This window comes from Dryobates pubescens, chromosome 21 (genome assembly GCF_014839835.1).
Source record: "Dryobates pubescens isolate bDryPub1 chromosome 21, bDryPub1.pri, whole genome shotgun sequence".
NCBI lineage: Eukaryota > Metazoa > Chordata > Aves > Piciformes > Picidae > Dryobates > Dryobates pubescens.
In genome coordinates this window covers 4374969-4396065 of record NC_071632.1, presented here as the reverse complement: position 1 = coordinate 4396065, position 21097 = coordinate 4374969, and the positions used below count along the sequence as shown (strand labels likewise).

The 21097-nt window shown below is 38.9% G+C and overlaps 1 protein-coding gene across 2 annotated transcripts in view; it reads left to right on the top strand.

Annotated features, from left to right (window-relative positions):
* The window catches only part of DNAJC1 (DnaJ heat shock protein family (Hsp40) member C1), a 113035-nt gene that overhangs the window by 42170 nt on the left and 49768 nt on the right, over positions 1–21097 (top strand). For both annotated transcript variants that reach the window (XM_054171369.1, XM_054171368.1), the window contains exons 2-6: positions 1529–1630; positions 2510–2556; positions 8980–9145; positions 10062–10159; positions 11271–11364. In XM_054171369.1, the coding sequence (XP_054027344.1) occupies positions 1529–1630; positions 2510–2556; positions 8980–9145; positions 10062–10159; positions 11271–11364 (507 nt within the window). The remainder of the gene's footprint in view (positions 1–1528; positions 1631–2509; positions 2557–8979; positions 9146–10061; positions 10160–11270; positions 11365–21097) is intronic.

Sequence of the window (21097 nt, the reverse complement as noted above, 5' to 3'; positions counted from 1 at the left end):
AACCTGAGAACGTGAAAGTGAAAATAATGATTTGTAGTAAAAAGCCTGACAGACTAATTATAGTATTGCAGTAATTATTATCTTATTTCAGCTCTGTTCCTCTCGCAGCTAATTCCAATCTGGATTTTGGTGTTTTCTAATCTCTAGTTTGGAGAGAGAGAATACACTGGGGAGTATAAAATACAGGAAATCAACACATTAAAAATTGACAATTAAACCAGTTAATTTCTTAAGGTATTGCCTTGGACATGTTAGTAGTAGAATGCAAGTGCTTCTTTTCAATGTGTTGCTCTGTGGTTCTTCTGGTGAGTGTAATACTTGTATACTACATAATGCAACTCTTTAAATCTTCCATTTCTGGATGCCTTTGTGTAGTGCCAGAGCAGCTCATTCAGAAACTGGTTCATTGTGCAGCTAAGTTGGTACTTGGCACTGGTGAGGCTATACCTCGAGTCCTGGGTTCAGTTTTGGGGCCCTCACTCCAAGAAAAACACTGAGGTGCTGGAGCATGTCCAGCTGGTGAGGGGTCTGGAGAGCAGGTCTTGTGAGCAGCAGCTTGAGGGAACTGGGGTTGGTTAGTCTGTAGAAAAGGGGGCTGAGGAAAGATCTCATTGCTCTCTACAACTCCCTGAAAAAAGGAGGTTGGAGACAGGTGTGTGTTGGCTTCTTCTCCCTAGTAACCAGTGATAGGGTGAGAGGAAATGGCCTCAAGTTGCTCCAGGGGAAGTTTAGTTTGGAGATTAGAAGAAACTGCTTCCCTGAGAGAGCTCTCAACCACTGGCACAGGCTGCCCAGGGAGGTGGTTGAATCCCCATCCCTGGAGGTATTTCAAAGAGGTCAAGATGTGGTGCTGAGGGACATGATTTAGCACCAGCCTTGGTAGAGTCGGAGAATGATTGGATTTGATGATCTTAAAGGTCTTTTCCAACAGAAGCAATTCTATGGTTCCATGATCATGTATTCTACATTTTGAGTTTTATTTCTCTCTCCCCAAATCTGCAATTCTTAGATCAATTAAGGTGTAGATTGATGTCAGTGCTAGATTATAGCTTCAAGACTGCCAGTTTAAAGCTGCTTGAGAAAAATACAGTTCTTTGGATGTGGTGAAGTTGAATGGAACTGTTATTGATGTGATGACTTAGATGTAAAAATAAGGGGAAAGTTCACAGCAAGTCCTGAGTTTGAGAAATTGAGCAAATTAATTTGCTTGAATACATGCAAACACAGTAATTTTCAGGTTTGATGTGAACTTTTGAATGGTGCAGGAGGCACCTGGGTTAGCTTTTAAGCAAGGAAGTGTTTGAAAATGTTGCCAGGTACCATTGTAGTGGATGCCTGATAATGGAGGGTGTCAGGATGAGAGATTAATTGGGCTGAATGCTCATACAGTCATTGAAGCTGGGCTTGTTGCATGGATTGGTTGTTGGACATCTCAGACTATGTTGCCATAGTTCCTGCCCTTGGCTGACTGTCTTAATTAAATCCTGGGTGTTGGTTTCTGACAGTTTGCTTTGTTTTCCTTTTTCAGGATGCTTCATCTGCAGACATTCGAAAAGCGTATCGAAAGCTTTCACTGACTTTACACCCAGACAAGAATAAAGATGAAAATGCAGAAACACAGTTTAGGCAAGTAAGTGCAATTGGGGCCAGACAAATTTTTGGGAAAGCAGAATCAGAATTTTTTTTAAGACCTTGTCTCTTTAATAAGACCCATGGTACACCTTTGAAATGGCTTAGTTAGATGTTGAGGCCTTGAGCAGCCTGATCTAGTGGAAGGTGTCCCTGCCCATGGCAGGAGAGTTGGAACTTGATGATCATCAAGGACCTTTCCAGCCCAAACCATTCTATGAATCTGTGAAACACTGAATTACATTTTTCCTGAAATAGGTAAATTAAAAACAAGCACACTTTCTGTGGAATTAATTTGTTGGATAACTCAGTGTTTCCCTGTATATTAAAAACAATTAGAACATAATACTTAAGACTTTTAGGAGCAAAATATGTTTTGTGCTTTAGTAAGAGTGCTTACAACTAGTCTTCAAAAGCAGGGAAAATTTCTGCTCAGTTCTCAATGCAAGTCATGTGTAGGCATAAGTTCATGAAAATAATTAATATGAGTCTTTGAATTTTTGCCTTTTGAGTGAAACCACAAGGCTTGTAATTAGCTCTGCCTTTAAAAACACATTTCTGATGACTAAATAGAGGCTACTTAATTTCAGTTAAGACCCTTTAGGAGGAAAGAAATGATACCTTTTAATTTGGAACTGAGACAAGACTCGGTATAGCAGATGTGAGGAGAGGAAAAAAATGCTTTAGCTGCTTGGTTTAGCATCTGGTAGTTTAAATATGTCACTGAGTTTGCTTCTTAATGCTGAAGGGAAAAGTGAAAACTTAGTTGAAGGTCTTTGGTTGGCAAATGTAAAATATGATACTACTAATCAAATGTTATAAACTCAATCCTAAAGTAAACTCTTTTGTGGCTTTTTTTCTTTCTCTGTTTTTGGTTTAGTTGGTGGCCATCTATGAGGTTTTGAAGGATGAAGAAAGGAGGCAGAGGTGAGTTGATTTGCACAGCTTCTTAAAGCATTCAGGCCACTGATGTATTGAAGTCCCATTTGACTTAATTGTAACTCTTTGCACAGTTTGAGTTTGTAACTCATATGTAGCTGTTTAAGTACAGATTGTGTGTGGCTTAAAAGGGGAAGGTGCTTTGTGTTTTTGTGTGATGCACTGGTTATTCTCCTTTAAAAACAGTATTTGAAAGAACTTTAAAAGCTAGCTGTTGTCTGGAGCAATTTTTATTGACACCTAGCAATTCTATCACCTCTTGCTGAGGTGTGTCAGTTACCATTGCTTGTTCTATCCAAGCTGTGCTTGAAAATACAGGCCACAGACTCAACTCTCAGGTGTGTCTCACTGTAGCAGTAGAAGGTTTGTTGCATCATATTTAGGGATTATTTCCAGTGTATGTCATCTTCGACATTGTTTTCTGTTGCTTAGTTTATTTTCTCTTCTAGATGTATTATCTACAGTACTGCAAACTTTAATGCACATAGCATCATGGGTTTTTTTTAATAGATGACAGCTGTCCTTGCTGCTTCAGGAGCAGGTCTAGCAGTATCTGAAGGGGATATGATTAAGAACTGATCTGCTTTCTGGAAGCCTACTTTGAATTATCTTTTCCCCCATTTTAAATGGATGATTTAAACCAATGGTTATCAAGAAAATTGAGACAGTGAAAGAGTTTTGCTCTTGGGTTGGAGTTTTAGTAAGTCATCTTTTGGCTTGCAAGTCTAAACAGGGCTTCACAAGGCCTTTCTCAAAAGGTTTTTGGCTTTGTGGATGTCTTGGCAGGAGTCCAGTTTTTTCTTGATAGTCCTACTCTTGAACTCCTGGAAATTTAGTGGGTTGTGGTCACCTCTCACAAGAGAATTGCATTGTGAAGTTCTACTCAAGAAAAGTTTCTGACAACTTGAGAAGTGAGTTAGCCCCCAGATTTTCCCATCTTCTTGTTGACATATGCTTTGTGATACTGGTTCTCTGGAACTGAATTCCAGAGATTACAGGAATTTCCTTGGAACTTGCAGGAATTTCCTTGCATGAAAGCGTGAAGCACTAGCTTATATGAATTCTGCTTCGAAGCCTTTGTCCACATTATAAATGTGACCAACTTGACCAACTTGCTTGTGAGAATCTTGTTAATTACTGCATCACAGTGATTACAAATGAGAAGTTAAAGCAGCAGTAGATTGTTCTAACTTAGATTGATTTCACTGTCAATAAGTTAATTTGTACATAGACAAAGTTGTGTTGTTCTCGTGCAGCGTGGATGTGTGGTTGATATTACTTCTTTAGCTGATTAAATATGAATGTAGTAGAGTGAGTGCTGTTTACCTTCCAAGAATTTTCTGGAAATTAAATGCAGATTTTAGAAGCAACATGAACAGTAGCAGAGCTGTATGGTGGTCATGTTGCTTTGAGGAACCTCATGATAGGCTTGCAGCTGAGCTTGCAAATGGAGGGTGGACCGTCCTGTGTCTTGCAAGGTGGTGTTGTAGCAGGTCTTTAAAAGGAGTCTTAAGCATTCTGGGAGCTATTTCCCCTGTAGTAGTGTTATATGCTGTCAGGTTTCTTGCAAAAAGGGAAGGATTGTGGCTTTTGGGGATCTTTAGATGTTGATATTTGGCTGTGCATTGTGTGAGGTGATTGACCTAGTGGAAGAGGCTCAAGGTTTACCCCATGCCCTGAGGAGAGACTACTTTGTCTCTCAGGGCTTAGATCCTGATTCCAGAGACTCATTTGCTGTAGCAAAGCTTTCTGCCAGGTTATTAGGGTTTGTTGGTTGGTTGGTTTTGTGGTGTTTTGTTTGGATGGTATATTTTGTGTGTTTGTGTGGTTTTGTGGCTTTATTTGTTTGGTTGGGTTTGGGGGTTTGTTTGTTGCTTTTGTTTTGGTTTTCTTTTGTGGCTGTTGTTTTGCTTCCCTTGGCAGCATGGTAGTTTTTATTTCTGAAGTAGTTAAAAAACCTGATGAGATGAGAGGAAAATTAGTTCCATTTCTTACAAATTAGCTGGTGAGGAATTCTGACAGTTTAGCTGGGAATCCCTTCACAACTGGCCACCCAGATGGTTTGGAGCACAGGATTATACCACCTCACAGGGTGAGCAGCAGCTTCTGCTGCTGTGCAGTGAAGTCAGCTGTACCTGCCTCTTAGTGTTATCTCAAAGTGATGTAATCCAGCACTGGTCCTGGTGTGCACTCATGAACTGGAACCAGCAAAGGCAGCAATAAGGCCCTGCACTGTAGGAGTGATGGTTAACTTATTTTGAAACAATAAAACTGATTCTAACAACATGCTTTTTCCACATCTTGGTGAACGGCAGAGGTACTAAGTGTTTGTGTGCAGTGTTCTGAAAGGGCAGATCTGCTGGCCAGCTAAGTGTCATTATTTTCCTAAAGACTTTGTATTTTCATATTTGTTAGCAAATTTTTACTTCATCTGATGGCAGAAGCCTTCCTTAATGTTACAGTTGCTCTGCTGACAATTCTAACACCGGGCTTTGTAATTAAAATGTGGTTTGCTTCTTTGCAAAGCTGTGCAGTTGCTTGTGAGGTATACTAATAGTAGTGGAATACAGTAATATTACTGTTAGTACTGTTCTCTTACACACTTTGATCTATAATCAAAACATTCTAATATTCTAACATTAAACACACATGCAACATTGTTTAATGTAGCAGTGTTTAACATTAAATTAAACATACCAGCAGCAGAACATAGTATTTCATCTTCTGTATACACACTGTGGAGTGTATGAAATTCTGCAGAGATCTTTAGGGTATGGAGACGTAGGTGCACTTCCTGAAATGCACTTTAATTTAGGGCATTTATTGGTAAATCAGCCTGACAATGATAAATTTTATTAGCCTTTGAATACTTTTAATTTATGAAAAAAGTGGATAGTTTTCCACACTAATATTAATTGTAATTAGGCAAAAAAACTGTATTTTAATTTCACTGTTTCCATTTTGAAGAGCTGCTTCTTTTTTAACCTTCCAGCCTGTCCTCTGTAACAATGTGGGCTTGATTACAGGAAGCATTTGCAAAGGAATCAAGATAGACTTGTTTAGAGTAAGAAAGGTGTTTATCTTAGCTCTCATTATAATTAAATATCTGCATTCAGAGGTATAAATTGTTGTGGCTGATGTTGCAATAGATGGTCTTTGACAGCTTGAGGAAAAAGGGCTCCCAGTATTGAAAACATCAATGCAGCCTTGCTGTAGTTCAGAGCAAATCTCATTAATTCTCGTTTATAGTATATAAACTATATAAGATCTCTGAAATGATTTCAAATATGAAATGCAGTGGCCCCCTTAAAGGGAAAAATAAAATCTAATTACATTAAAATAGATGATACTGTAATTAGATACTACAGCTAATGGATTATTTATTTTTCTTACAATTGTAGTTGGTTCTCCAAAGTGCTCTAAAAACTCTTTCATGAAACTTTACAGAAGAATGAAATGTTAATAATCTTGCAGCTGGCTTCTCGTTGGTGTAAGGCTAACAAACCTCGTCTAGGATCCCGGGTTTAAAAAATGAGATTCAACTGAAGTTATAAATGGGAATTGTATTGTCTTTTTGTTTCTCTAGTGGTGCTTTGGGGCTTTTTAGCTTGCTGACTGCTACGTTTCAGAGATAACTGGCAGGCATGCTCCTTTGCATGAGATCTGCTGCGTTCTGTGTACATCCGTCTGAGGAGAAAGTACTGCAGATGTGGTTTTCCTTTTCAGCTTGGTTTTTGTTTCTCTCGCTTACACAGAATAACAGTTAATATGGGCTACCAAAAGAAGAATGCTTTGTAGTTGCATTTTGAATGTAGTTCTCGATGCACACGGATTAACTACCTACCTTTCACAGTTAATAGAGGTTTCTATAGAGAAATTCTTAAATGAGAAACTTGCTTTTAATTAAACCACATCCTAAATTTGGAAGTCAAGATGTAAAAATGATGAGAAGCTTCTGCGTTTACTGCAGGATCATTTTCCGGTTGAAAACCTAAAAATCATTGATATCTTTATTTCTCAAATACAGAGCTTAATTACTATTGAAAGCAGTGATTTATCTTTTAACAGTATATATTCTAAAAAGTGGGTTATAATAGAAGCTATCTTCCCTTAAAATGGCCAGTCGTGTGAACCATAATGCTCATTGATAGTAAAATCAATAGAGCATTGATTCTGAGACTTAATCCTTGGAGACTGTTGTTCAGAACAGTGGACATAGCCTAGTAAATACAGAGTGCTGTTTAAAGTGTTTAATGCAAGAGTCTCTGCTGTCTTAATTTATTTTTTCTTACCAGACAATTTCTAAAGGAACCTGGTTGCCAAATGTTCGTTTGCAGTCTCTTTTTACACATCACTATATTGTTACCAGCAGCATCTATGGACCTTATTTAGTCAGTAGCCACATTTTCAGTACGTCAGTTAACAAGCTTTAGTGCATAAGAAAGGCAAATGCTTAATCATCTCATAGTAGTATTGCAAAAACTGATTTCCTGATTCTGCATGTTTCCTTGAAGATTTCAGTGAAGAGCACCTTTTATGGAATGTTGTTTTCCACCTAATTTGTTTCAGAAATGGTTTTCTTTCTTGATTCTAACGCTGAAACGTTTAGCAAATGCGCTGTTGTTTCAAATGCTAAAACTTCTACTTAATTCTTAAACAAGAAGTAAAGTAGAGGTTTTAGTTTAGAAATAATAGCCTAAGGAATTTTTCTGAGCAGAACTTGTATCGAGGCATCAGTAGTTACTTTGTTCTGACTTAAGGGGGGAGGAAGAAAGTTAGCACTTCAAATTTCCCAATAACGGATATTCATCTTGGTGTTCTCCTAATTGTCATGGGAGATCAAATTGTGTAAGATGAATTTACTCCTGGTAGCATTCAGAACGTCGCAGAATCCTGGGGTGTTCAATCTTGTGCGTGGAAATAACGGTGCCAGCTCGAAAGAGTTATTTTATCAGAAGTCAGCTTTTCGATTTGCACCGGATTAAAGTATAATTTTTTTAATTGAAAAGGATTGCCTCTTTTTCTGCTTTAAAAAAAAAAAAAAAAAGAAATTAATTTGCTTGTTGAATTTATTATTCCCCCCCCACCCCAAGTCCATCTCCAAGGTATCAATTTAATAACTATCAAAGTAGCTAGTGCAGTTGTTGCATTTAAATTGATTTACATGTCAAGACTGGCAGTTTAGCAGCTGCGCTATTATTCCTGGATCGGTCAATTTACTTGAGAAAAACCTACTACTGAGTTCTACTGACCTGCATGACAATATAGGCCCTATTTCTATTCCTGTAATTAGGCCTGCGACTAACTCAGAATATTTTTAATTAAAATATTTTGGTCAATGTGTTGCACCAAATTAGGCCTTTCAGTGCAGATTTAATTCTGGAAACGCTGTGATTAGAATATGTAATGAGTGGCGTTCAATTTCAGATTAACAGGTTGTGGCGTCGTGAACATGCAGGTTTTTTTGAGCCTGCTCGAGAGATTGCGGTGTGAAACTCTCCCCTGGAAAGCTACCAAATAGAAATATTCGTTGTGTGTGCCTGTGGGTAATTCTTGCGTCGATAACATCGGGCTGTAAATAAAAGATCCCTCACGCGCGAAGAGATTTCGAGGCGTTTGTGGGAAGCAAACCTGAGGCGTTTGTCATGAACTGGTTTCTGTGCAGGCACAGCAGTGTTAGCAAAATTAACCAGTTTTAAAACTGGATTTGGAGGCAGCTTTTTCAGATAGAAAATCAAAATTGTCCAGCAGTGGCAAACTTTGTTTTCTAACATAAAAGTCAAGCCTTTAACTTAAATTCCTCTCTGACATGAAATTGATGTTAGGTCTGGCAGCATTTTTACTTAATGGATGTCATGCTCTTAAAGGACAAAACAAAAGCCAAGATACTTCTTCCCTTCCCCCCAACACTTTTCCTTTTTAAGCTGTAAAATTTCGAGAAAGTGTATCTATATTTCTAGTGTTAGAGACTTTTGCTCTTTGCTACCTATTTAGTAGTTTGGGGTTTGTTTAGTTCTGTCACGGAGAACTGCCCACTGATTACCAGCCAGATAGAACACATCTATGCGTCTCCAAGCCTGTTATTTCAGGAGTGAATGAACTGAGCAAGGGGGGGTGAGGGAGGATGTTGCAGGAGCAATGAAATGACCATTTTTTCTTTTGCAAGGGACTAGATACATCTCCCCAGCATTTGGTTCTGGATTCTGTTTGTTTCCAGATGCGATCCTAGCAGCTGACAAAACAAGGCACTGCTCTATTAAAAAAAACAACCCCCAAACCCAAATGATCATTTGTGTGTGTGTATTATTCAAGCAGTCTGTGGATTATCATCTGTTTTGTTTTATAATTGGATGCTGTGGCTTCTTTCCATTTTTATCCTTCCATGAAAGCCTGTTGTGTTTGCTACTGTAGGTATGATGATATTCTGATCAATGGACTACCAGATTGGCGACAGCCTGTATTCTACTACAGGCGGGTGAGAAAAATGAGCAATGCTGAGCTGGCATTACTCTTGTTCATTATACTCACAGTGGGTCATTATGCTGTGGTTTGGTCCATCTACCTGGAAAAACAGCTGGTAAGTATTGGTAATAAATCAAACTTGCTTCAATTATTAGTATTGAATTTCCTACAGAAGTTCGTGCAGTAGAGGGATCTTTACCGCTTCCCCTGTCTTGCACGTGGATTGCTGGGGGTATTTTTTTGTTGTTTTATTTTAAAATTAATATATTTAAAGCAGTGACAATTCTAGAATGAGGTATTCAGCATGTCAGGAATAGGAATATAAACTACTTAATTTTTCTAAACTTACTCATAAAAGATCAAGAGATGCTGCTTTGTTTTTTTTTCTAACTGGAGGAAAGAAGAGGAATAAAAACCTCTTGTGTCCCCCCCTTGATGCAGAATCACATGCTGCTGGAGTTTGGAGCTTTCCTAAACCCTGGTTAAAAATAATCAGTTTTTACTCTTTTGAAAGTCATGCTTGCTTCGTCTTTATTGGTTTGGTTGGGGTTTTGTTAAGAGGACAGACGCTGCTCAGGATTATAAACTACACTGGTTTATTTATTTTATTATTGTTTTGTTTTGTGCCATATAAAAATCTCTTGCACTTAGTGGACTAGAATAAAACCTAAGCATAACTTGAAAAATATTCATACATTAGCATCTATTTACTTTTTTTTTTTTATTTTCCACTGCATTATTGAAGTTGATGAATGAGAAAGGAGGCAAGTTGAATGCTTTCTCCCCTTAGAAAACTTTGATTGCTATGGAGATACACATGAGTGACAGAACTGGACTTCATGTGTGTTTAAAGACTGGATGCCATGGCAACAGTTATTGTTAAGATAGATCATTTTACTTAATCATGTAGGACCCCTAGATGCATTTGCATAAATGCTACTCTACTGTTTACCCTTCACAGAAGAGTCCCAGTAACATTTGTGGTTTACATGTTAATGATAACCTGTAACCGTAGTTCTTTCTACATCAAGGATGAACTACTTAGCAGAAAAAAGAGGGAGAAGAAGAAAAAAACAGGCAGCAGGACTACAGATGAAGCCAAACTTGCTGCTCTAGACAAAAACGAAAGGTGGGAAGGAACTCTCTTGTTTTCTCTGTTGTAAAATGTTTTATCAGCTACTAGTTTAGTCCTGTCATTTTCTGCTTGCATCTTTGAAATATTTTCTGAGAAGAAGTGTATTTTTAGCAACAGCCATTGCTGACATCAAGGGTGCCCCTGTAGATGTGTTTCCAGGGTTTGGTTTGTAAATAAACGTGTGCTGTTTATTCAGCAGCTCAGCCATGATTGAAAGATAAGGCTGAATTAATGGTATCTGCCTTACAGAAAGGCAGTGTTTCTACAGGTTGATTTTAGGAGATTTTTACAACTTTCCCTTAAAGATTTTTGCCTTGGATTGCAATTAAAAAAACTTCATCTTATTTAAGCTGTAGCTTATTACCCTACCAATCAACGAGTTTCTGGGGGGTTTTAATGCCTGTCTGATTTAATGCTATCTGATTAACTTAAAAACAAGCCTGTTGGTAAAGGCTCCTAGCACCATTGTTTGTTAAGAAAAACATGGGGAAATGGTGACTTTATAGGACACTCCAAAAGATACCACCATTTCTTCTATCGATTCATAGAAAGAAATAAAGGGTTTAAATAGTTCACACAGCAGGGGCATGAACTGGATCAATGCAGGATGGAGATCAGAGACCATTCTGCCTGTCGTCTTTCCTGGTGACATCAGTGAGTAATGCTCCAGTGAACTGCAAATGACATTAATTTTTATGCATTGTTTTGTTTACGCTACAGTCTTCATATCTGCTTGTCAGCACTTGTGAGCACTTGGTTAAGGCTTGGGGGGTTTTCGGGTTTGGGGGAGTTTAAACTGAAGTGATTACGTGGCTGACGAATTCATTTTCTTGAAGGAAAGCCCCTTCTAAGAGACTAAAATACCACAAGGATTAGAAGTTAGCTGGTACATGTCTTGAATATTCAAACCATATCTTTAATGTTATGTAGCTGCACAGTTTTGGAGGACTTGACAAGTGCTAATCATCTTAAAGGATCAATGATCTTGAAGGTCTTTTCCAACCTGGTTAATTCTGTTCTGTTCTGTTCTATAATGGGGAAAGTTCTGGCTTGGCTTGGAGATTGTGGGCAGTGATGAAAACCGTCCGATTTTATTTGCCTGCAGAGTACTGGACAAACCACAGTGGCATGACTTACTTCCATGCAAGCTGGGAATATGGTTCTGTCTCACTGTGAAAGCTTTACCTCAGCTGTTCCAGGTAATAGTAATCATTTTAAGTTCTATTAGTCTTATTTTTCGTGATGGTGTTATTATGTATAATCGGATGTGTAGCACTTGTTCTCACCGATGTTTTTGGCTCGAGCGCGTACGCTCTTTGGAGGCAAATTGAATATCATAAATTCATCACAATGTGAATGTATTTTAAATGGGTATTAAGCTGAATATGATAGGGAATTCAGCAGCAGTTCCTGTTAGGCAAAACTATTAGAATAAATGATGGGAGAGGGGCGATACAGGCACACATCTAATTGGGAATAGCAGTGGCTTCTAAGCGATCTGTTAACAAACGTGTTTTTATCTCCAATAGGCAAATGCTATGTTTTCATAGCAAATATTAATGTCATTCAAATTTGAAGGGAAAGTGAAATTACTTTTTCTGACTGAGTGAGCTTTTTTTGTTTAAAGTGACTGGATAATGATATAAATTGATCTCTGAAATGACTAAGGTGAAGTAAGAAAGGTATGGTTGTGATTTATGAACATAAGCGCGGCAGACTTGCCCACAGTTGGGTTGTTGGTTTTTCTTAAATCTAGTGCTATAAACTGTAAAATGTAGCTGATATTCAGGCAGTGTAAGTATTGTCAGATCAGTTAGCACAATAACTTTTAATATCACATGCTCTTTCTTTTCTTTTCCCTTGAATACAACCATTTGTTTTTAATACCCTTGTCACTGCTAATGAATATGGATCAGGGAATACAAGGTGGATTTTACTTTGGTTTATGGAAATAGTGAGTATTAATTCTGAAGTATAAGTATCGTAAATGGCATCAGTGTTCAATTTCTGTGTTCAAGTTGGAAAAAAGAACAATTCCCAATTCCTAATCTGTTAGCAAAAGGCTTGTAAAAGTTCTAAATGCAATAAAGTGTAGTCTGCCAGCATCCATTTTTATAGCCCTTAAGTTTCCCCACAAAGAGATCCAAAAGTGAATATCTCTTCCTTTCTTAAAAGTTTCATTAGAACTGCGTGGTGAGTTCATTAAAGAATCTTCTCCTTTTGCAAGTTTTTAGAGCAAAAATGCTGATGCTTAATTAAATCAACTGTTGTGTCATGTGTCATTGAGGCGAGTCAGATGGAAAGGAATTAAGTTCAGCAAGTACTTTTGCTGCATTTCTGAGACTTTCTTCATAATTGTAGTACTTTGGCTTTTGCCTCAGTTGGAAAATATTAAAAATGTGGTGGAATATAGCAAAGTTGATTAAGAATTTTCTATTAAGAGTTGGTATACTCTCTCTAAGCTGTAATTTTCTCATTTTTATGATTTTAAGATAGGCTGCTAAGAAGCCAGTATGCCAGGTTGCAGATTTCTTGTTCAAAATGTAGCTCCTGTGGCTGCCAGAATAGGCAGAGAAGATGAATGCAACTGGAGTGGTATTTCACACTTTGTAAACACCTAGCCAATACTCCTTGCTGAGGATTTAAAATCTATAATGGTAGCGGAAAAGAAGCTATCTGATACCTCTTGGAAAATTGGAGACCAGCAAGCAGGGATTTGGTGCCAAGGGAAGCATGATGTAGAGGAATGCAGAGCTGGAAGGCTTTGGAGCAAGGAGGAAGGGAGGAGATGGGATTCCAGAGTGAATTGCCCCACATGTAAATTACACTGCCACTTATCTGCAGTTTGTTTTGTTGTTGTTTAAGGTGACCTGCTAATTATGTAGGTTAAAATGCAATCAAATATAAGTAGCCTTCACTATTAAGAATATTCAGGACCTCAGATAACTCAAATTACTGCAGCTTACTAGTTAACGATACTTAAAGAAGTATTGCTGCATAACAGCAGCAGTGACCTCATGTTGGAAATGTTTTCTGAAATAATAGTTCCAAAATATCTTGGTTACTTGGACAGAGAGACCTCTGGGCTCTTTTGGAGTTGTATCTAAGATTTATCACCTTCTACCTTGTTTGCAATTACCAACAAATGGCTTAAAAAGCAGCTGTACTTGTACAGTTATACCCTGGCGTACAGAGATCCTGTTTTGAGTAGAAGTGGTTTTCTCTTCAGTAATGCACTAACATAGGCTTGGGATTTCAGAGTCTTTCAGGCTTTTAATGTAAATAGAATCACTAGGGCAGCTTATCTTCTAGATAAGACTCCTACAGATACTAAGGAGTGTTATATGTGCTAGTTACACATGCAAATTATTTAACAAGGTGTTACAGTGGTTGACATAAGAATGTCTGCCACAGATTTTAGTTGTTTATTGAGTTAATCTGAATGATTTCTTCAGTCATTTAAGAGCCAGCAAATTATTTTCAAAGTTGGCTGTCATTCATCTGCAATTAATGCCATTGTAGAGTAAAAACACATCCATATTTAAATTAGCCCCATTTGGGATAGAATAAGGTAAGAGTTAGCAATACTTTTAATTAAATGTTGCTTCTGCCACTGTGTTTTTCAAAGCCTTCTTAGTGAAACAGCTGAACTGCTTCCTCAAATTCACCAAAGCAGGCCAGTTGCAAGTTCTCCCTCTAAGGAAACTTCATTAGAAAGCCCTGAATAACAAAACCCCAACAACACAAAATCATACCACCACCACCAAGAAACAAAAATGCCAAAACAAAAACCAGGAGGAGAGGTCAGTTTAAACTTCTTGCGAGTTCTTGTATTTGATTCCTTTTTACTTAGCCTCCATCTCTTCCCCATTAATTAATGTGAATGTCTGCTTACAACAGCTCTGTCTGAGGATTCAGGTTGCTGAGCTTCTGCCCATTCCTGGCTCTCATTTATCCTTTCTCCTACTTGCCCTCCTCCTTCAAAATGTCAGATTTCAGGAGGAGGCACTTAAAATAATTAAGGTGGGCCTTTACTGAAGGAAAATGCTTTGTTTGCATGTCCTTCTGATGGCCTGTGCCATTTTGTCATAGTCTGCATTTTATGTCAAGAAACTGGAAGAAAAATGGTTGAGAGGAGGATGAGAGAAAGTAAAAAATGATGGTTTAATTTTTTTATAATTTATTTAAAACCCCCAAACTATTGACAATTGTATTTTGAGAGAGAATACATAGGTCTTTATATCTACACAGTGAGTTCAGTTGAACCCGGGGGTGAAAACAGCATCATTATGCTCATTTGAAGAAGCAAAGGGAAGGAAATACATACAGTGTACCATACCTCCAAATATCTGTGGTGTTTGAAAGAAACACTGAGTGGAGTGTAAATTACATTGACTTTAACCAAGCTTAATTCATCTCATGTTGGCTCAGGTAAAAGACAGAAGATAATGTAAGTTGTTTCTAAGATCATTTATAGTTTGCTTTTTTGTAAGAATGACCTGGAGGAAGGCTATATATTAAAATAAAATTAAAAGAAGAAAGGGAAATACAAAAAAGTAATAAGATAGAGGAAAAAATTAAAATGCTTATTGGAACTGAAAATTGTCATCACAAGGAAATAAACCAGCTAAAGATAGTGTGCAAGAGTTTCAGGTCAGATAGGGACTAGTGCAGGGTGGAGAGTTGGGTCAAGCTTACTTTGCTTTTGTGGGAGAACAGTCATGTAAATCATAGTATCATAGTATCGGTCAGGGTTGGAAGGGACCACAAGGATCATCTAGTTCCAACCCCCCTGCCATGGGCAGGGACACCCCACACTAGATCAGCCTGGCCAGAGCCTCATCCAGCCTGGCCTTAAACACCTCCAGGGATGGGGCCTCAACCACCTCCCTGGACAACCCATTCCAGGGCTTCACCACTCTCATGGGGAAGAACTTCCTCCTCCCCTCCAGCCTCAATCTCCCCACCTCCAGCTTCATTCCATTCCCCCTAGTCCTATCACTCCCTGTGATCCTGAGAAGTCCCTCCCCAGCCTTCTTGTAGGCCCCCTTCAGATACTGGAAGGCCACAATTAGGTCACCTCGGAGCCTTCTCTTCTCCAGACTGAACAGCCCCAACTCCTTCAGTCTGTCCTCATAGGAGAGGTGCTCCAGCCCTCTGCTCATCCTTGTGGCCCTTCTCTGGACACCTTCCAGCACCTCCAGATGCCTCTTGTACTAGGGGCTCCAGAACTGGAGGCAGTACTCCAGGTGGGGTCTCAGCAGAGCTGAGCAGAGGGGGAGAATTGCCTCCTTTGACCTGCTGGCCACACTTCTCCTGATGCAGCCCAGGATCTGATTGGCTTTCTGGGCTGGAAGTGCTCACTGAGAGCTCCTGTTGAGCTTCTCGTCCAGCTTCTCGGCAGTTTCTTCCCCAAAAGCTAACTAGAGTTTCAACTTTGGAGACACAGACCTACAACTTAAGAGAAGTGGCCTATTTTTAAAATGTTCAACACTGCAGGAAGTATTTGTGAAGAGTAATTGTTAGTGTTCCTCTCAACTACTTTTCCTTCACGTTGAGCTTGTCAGTGGATGCCTTTATTTTCTGCAGCAACTTCATCAATGCTAGTCAGCACTAGGAAATATTTTTCTTTATTAGTTAAATGATGAGCCTGCTGTTGTCCCTGGTGTAGTGAATTGCAGAATGTTAGGGGTGGGAAGGCACTTCTGGAGATCATCAAGTCCAACTCTGCCAGAGCAGGATCACCTGGGGCACAGGTCACACAGGAGCACCTTGGGTGCGTTTTGAATGTCTCCAGAGAAGGGAGACTCTTCTCCAGGGCTCTGTCACCCTCACAGTGAAAAAGTGTTTCCTTATGTTCATGTGAAGCACAAAGTACTTTTGTTTGCTTCAGACAAGAGTGGGTTCTCGTTAAGAAAATTTTCCTCTTATCTCTGGAAGTGCTTAGAATAAGACTGGCTGAGGCACTTGGTGCCATGGTTTAGTTGATTAGATGGTGTTGGGCGATAGGTTGGACCTGATGATCTCGAAGGTCTTTTCCAACCTGGTTAATTCTTTATTCTTTATTCTCTATGCAGTTGTAGTAGTACTACTAGTTGTAGTGCATACACCCTAGCAGGGAACTGTTGGAAAAGCCTCTCTGGTGGTTCACCAGTAGCGAGGAAGCAGTTCAAGCTCAAGCCTTTGCTGCACTGGGTAGACCCTAGTAAGATTATCCACGAAACCTTCAGCTTTTGTTTATAAAAGACCTATGTGTAACGCAGAGTGAATTAAAACAAAAAGGCCAGCAATTTATTTTGCTGTAGACTACCAGACAATAATTACTGTAGCTGATTTAGTAGCCTGGAACAGATTCAAACTGGTGACCCAGAGGTGTTTAATTTCTTGGCATTTTGTCCTCAGATTTTCTCTTAATCCATGATTACATTTCAACACCTGTTTAGAGATGGTTCAGCTTGGGCCTTAAACGGATTGGCAATGTGTCATTAAACTCAAGAGGCTTTGCCAGCAGGGCATCTCCTTTGGCAAAGGTAGCTTTTAAGCAAGGTTTCATGAAGTCAGCAAACCTTTATGTGGGTTGTTTTTCTCTTCACATATGACTACATAAAAATCATCATCTGAGATTAAAATAAAATTTATTGCATTTAATAACTTTTGCCTTTAAAAAAATGAAATATTTTTGGAAGGGATTTATTCAAGTCAGTGAGGTTAAAAGCTCCTTAATTCCAGCTTTACAGGGTTTTGAGGTGTTCCAACTTACTGTACAGCACAAATGCTGATAGAAGTTGTGGGGAGCAAGCAATTGCAGGATGTGTGGCACGAGTGATTGCCAATTTGCTCTGTTTCTTGCTATTTCGCAGCTGTTGGGAGAACCAAAGTAGGGATGAAGCTCTTGACCCTGAGGTCAATTGGAAGCTTAGAAGCAGGTCAGAGGAGAGTGGATGGTAAAACAAGTATTCTGGGTGTATGCAAGTGAGCAAAAATAACTTGTGTCTAACAGGGTAGAGTCTGAGGCTCTGGAGACAAAATGTGCTTTGCTGCATAGTAGAAGTTTTTAAGTAAATATAATTCACTAAAGAAATTTCCCTTCAGCTGCCTGCTGTTCTGTGGCAGCAAATTTTGTTCAGCTCCTTCAGAGCACTGACTGTGTGTCTGCTATCCCAGCATACACGTTAGAACAGTTCCAAGAGGAGACACACAAAGATATTTATGGAAGAAAAATAGAAATGGGTAGATTCAGATTGGATGTTAGGAAGAAATTCTTCACCATGGGGGTGGTGACACACTCGAACAGGTTGCCCAGGAAGGTGGTTGAAGCCTCATCCCTGGAGGTTTTTAAGGCCAGGCTGGATGTGGCTCTGAGCAACCTGATGGAGTGTGAGCTGTCTCTGCCTGTGGCAGCGTGGGTTGGAACTAGATGATCCTTGAGGTCCCTTCCAACCCAAACATTTCTATGATTCTGTACTGCCTCCCAATTAATGTTGTGTGAGGCCTCACAGGATGAGTGCGGGTCCCAAGGAGGCCTTGCCTGGCCTCAGTGTCCCCCTCTGGAGATGTGGAATACCCAGCAGACAGTGTAGTGGCCCAGCCTGCTGCTGCTCTCCCAGTGTATCTGAGGCTTGGGAACCACACTTAACTGCCCACAGGCTGCAGACAGCTGAAAAGCTTGGTCACACCAGGTATCCTTCTAATGAAAGCAAGATTTTCTGCTTCTAAAGGAAGAAGTAATGCAATTCCTATTTATTTACTAGCTTGCCTTTGAGTAAACATGTGAAAAGTGCCAAGGAGAATTACAAATCATAATGTTTAAGGGTTTTTAAAAACATTCTTTCTTGCCATAACACATTGAAATTACTAGTTTATAAACCCATCAAAAGAGTGGTTTTTGCTCTGGTATAATGGCAGGCATTTTTATTGCCTAGAAATAGCAAATTGAAGGTTGGATGTTGCAGTAGCTTTAATTTGACTCCATTTTCTCTCCCTTTTTTTTTTGGTACAAATTGTACAAGAACACTGTACTCAGGCAAATTAATCAGGACCTTTTATTTCTCATTAAGCCTATACATTGGTTTAATAAAAGTTAATGTAACTAAAATTATTTCAATATACTGATTTTAAGTATGTTTGTGGCAAAGTTACCAGTTAACTGTGAACTCTGAATCAGTCCCTCACCTAGAGAACTAAAATGTAAAGCTGCTTCTGTCACAAATTCTGTAATGAAGCTTTACATGTGGCCACTACAGTGAGTTGTTTGCAATGTTTGCCTTATTTCTCCTAACCTGTAGTCTTTCTGAAGTAGACCATAAAGCCAGGAAGATTAACTGGCAGGGGGGGGAAAAAAAACCACAAAGCAAACAAACCAACAAAACCCCATTGCCCTCCCCAGCAGTCAGTGAGAGTGACTGAGTCTTACTCTGAAGTTTTTAGGTTCATAATTAGTACAGTTTGGCTAAATCCTGTGTCTGGGGATTTTTAAAACAACAAACAAGCAAGCAAAGCAAAGCAAATAAAACAACCACCAAGCAAACAAACCAAAACCACCCACAAAACAACAACAATGAAACCAACCAACAAACTAAAAGCCCTTAAAAATCCAGTAGCAGGAATTTCTGTGTTTCTCTGTGACTCAAGTGCAGCTTTTTCTTGGCAGTCTCAGATTTATTGACACAAGATGATACTGATCTAAGAAGGAACAACAGTCTTTCAGTGTTCTTTATTCTTATTTCTGGCTACAACTGAAAAACACATTCAGTGTTTGTCTATCAGTTTTAGTTTTCCTCCAGGCTTCTGAATGGTTTTGGTTAAATATGAGGGTAATTATAGGACTTTCCTTTGCATGGCAGTTGAAATATGATATAGACATTCTAACTGTAGCATTTTTGTGTTTCTAATATGTTCATTTTTGTTGTTGTTCTATTTCTTTTGGAAAACATAATTGAAATCCTAGTCTAATAAACTGCTGTTTATTAGCCCTCTTCATTTATTATTTTTCCCTAAGTCCATGCATGTTACTGCTTTGATGGGGAAGAAAGAAAAATACTCTGTTAGTCTTGATGGGTTTTGTTTGTTTGTTTTCTGATACTCCAGCAATTGAGAACAAAATATTTCTGATTAGGTAAGCTGGAGCTTTTTTGGTTAGAACAATTCCAAGCTTTGTATTTGTGTCTCCCCTTCCTCTGTCCACTCCCAGAAGGATAAAATGGTGGATTTTCTTATGTTTATTATCTGTCATACACCAGGTATCATTTTGATGTTGTGTTTTGAGCTGTTTGGGGAAAGATCCTCTAGAAGAATCATTACTGAATCTTGACGAAGGAACCTTAGCTTGGAAGGGGATGTATCCGTATTGCCATTGTGTTTAGGACCCTAAAATGTTTATATTGAGGCAAAATGACTGCTTAAATATATTGCTTTGGAAAAGTGAAAAATCTGAAGAGAAATCTGTTTTGGAATTCTCTTTCTACCAGACCCAAATACGCTTGAAAACTAATATTCCTCTTTAGACAGATATTATGGGAAACTAATGAGGAATACATTGAAGTGTGCTGATTTATGGTAAGGCAGAAGTTGTCTTCAAAGAACTTCCTGTTTTAAACTCTTCTCTGGTGTTTTTTATTAATTTTGACTTAAGGTCTGATAGCCATACAGTCTGTCTGTGGCTTAAACCTTTACTCAGGTATGTCTTTTAATTCTTCTTCACAATCTGTAGAGAGATGCTTCTTAGGCTTTTGTGGGAAGGATTTGATTTTCAAATCTCCCCAAATCCATTTTGATATTTAATTTTTTTTGCTTGGCTTTGTATGTACACATTCTTGTGTGCCTCAAAATATGCAGGCTCCTTTTTTGTGTGGTATCAGCCATAATAAACTCTGATTAATAAGATAAAAGGCTAATGTTGCCTTTGTTACCTGCATATGACTCGGTCTGCAGTGATAATCCATTTTCTATCTATAAAGCAACAGTACCACTAAATTTCATCTGTGTGCTTCTGACTAGTTTTCTTTGTTGTTCAGCTTTTGTGTCTCATTTTCATCTAAGCCACATTTCCAATTGTTCCGTGATTGACGTGCTGGAGAGATTGACAGTTACCCCCTAGTGCCTGCTGTCTGGAGATCCCACAAGCAATAATGGATTTTACACCAGAATTTAGCATCAAATATTGGCTTTCAGTGTCAAATGGGTTAAATTTAAATGCCAGTTAATTGTAGCCATTTTGAAATCATAGCCTTAAACAAAAGCATTTTTTGGGTATTAGTGTCTGAGTCCTGAGTATGCCACACAACCCAAATGTCTCCAACTTGCAGCAGAAGTTAACCATTACATTTTAGGGCTCTTTCTGTTTCTTAATGATGCAAATAATCCAAATCTGGAGAGGAGAAGGAAAGTTTCCATATGTGGCAGGGAATTCACGTTTCAGATAAGCTGAAAGGAGAACCAGCACCGGGCCTGGTTTTGTAATTCAATGTTCTAACATAGAAACTGAATGTTTCCTCAGAGCCTTCACAGCTGCTGTTAATGGTAGGCCTCCCACACACATTTGGTTTTTCTTTTTTTTAGATCCAATTCTAGTAAAACTACCAACCCCCCCGGCCCCCAACCTCTTTCCCATCCCCAAAACCAAAGCTGTAAGCACGTGAACTGCTCTCATCTGTTACATTCCAGCACCATAAAGTTATGTAAGCTCCTTAACATTTCTTCTGTGCGTGGTGATCTCCAACACAAATGTGGCAGAGAAATGCAGCTTTCCTTGTCCTGTATCCAAATACAGAGACAACTGGAGAGTAAGAAGAGATATTTTGGAAGGAGGTGAAACCTTACTGATCTTTTGTGGGAATTTGTCAGGGTTAGCCTTCAGGTGTGCTGGCTTGTGTTGGTGAGATGCCTCCAAAATACACAAGCTCTGCTCAGAGCTGCATCATGATTCTGTCCTAT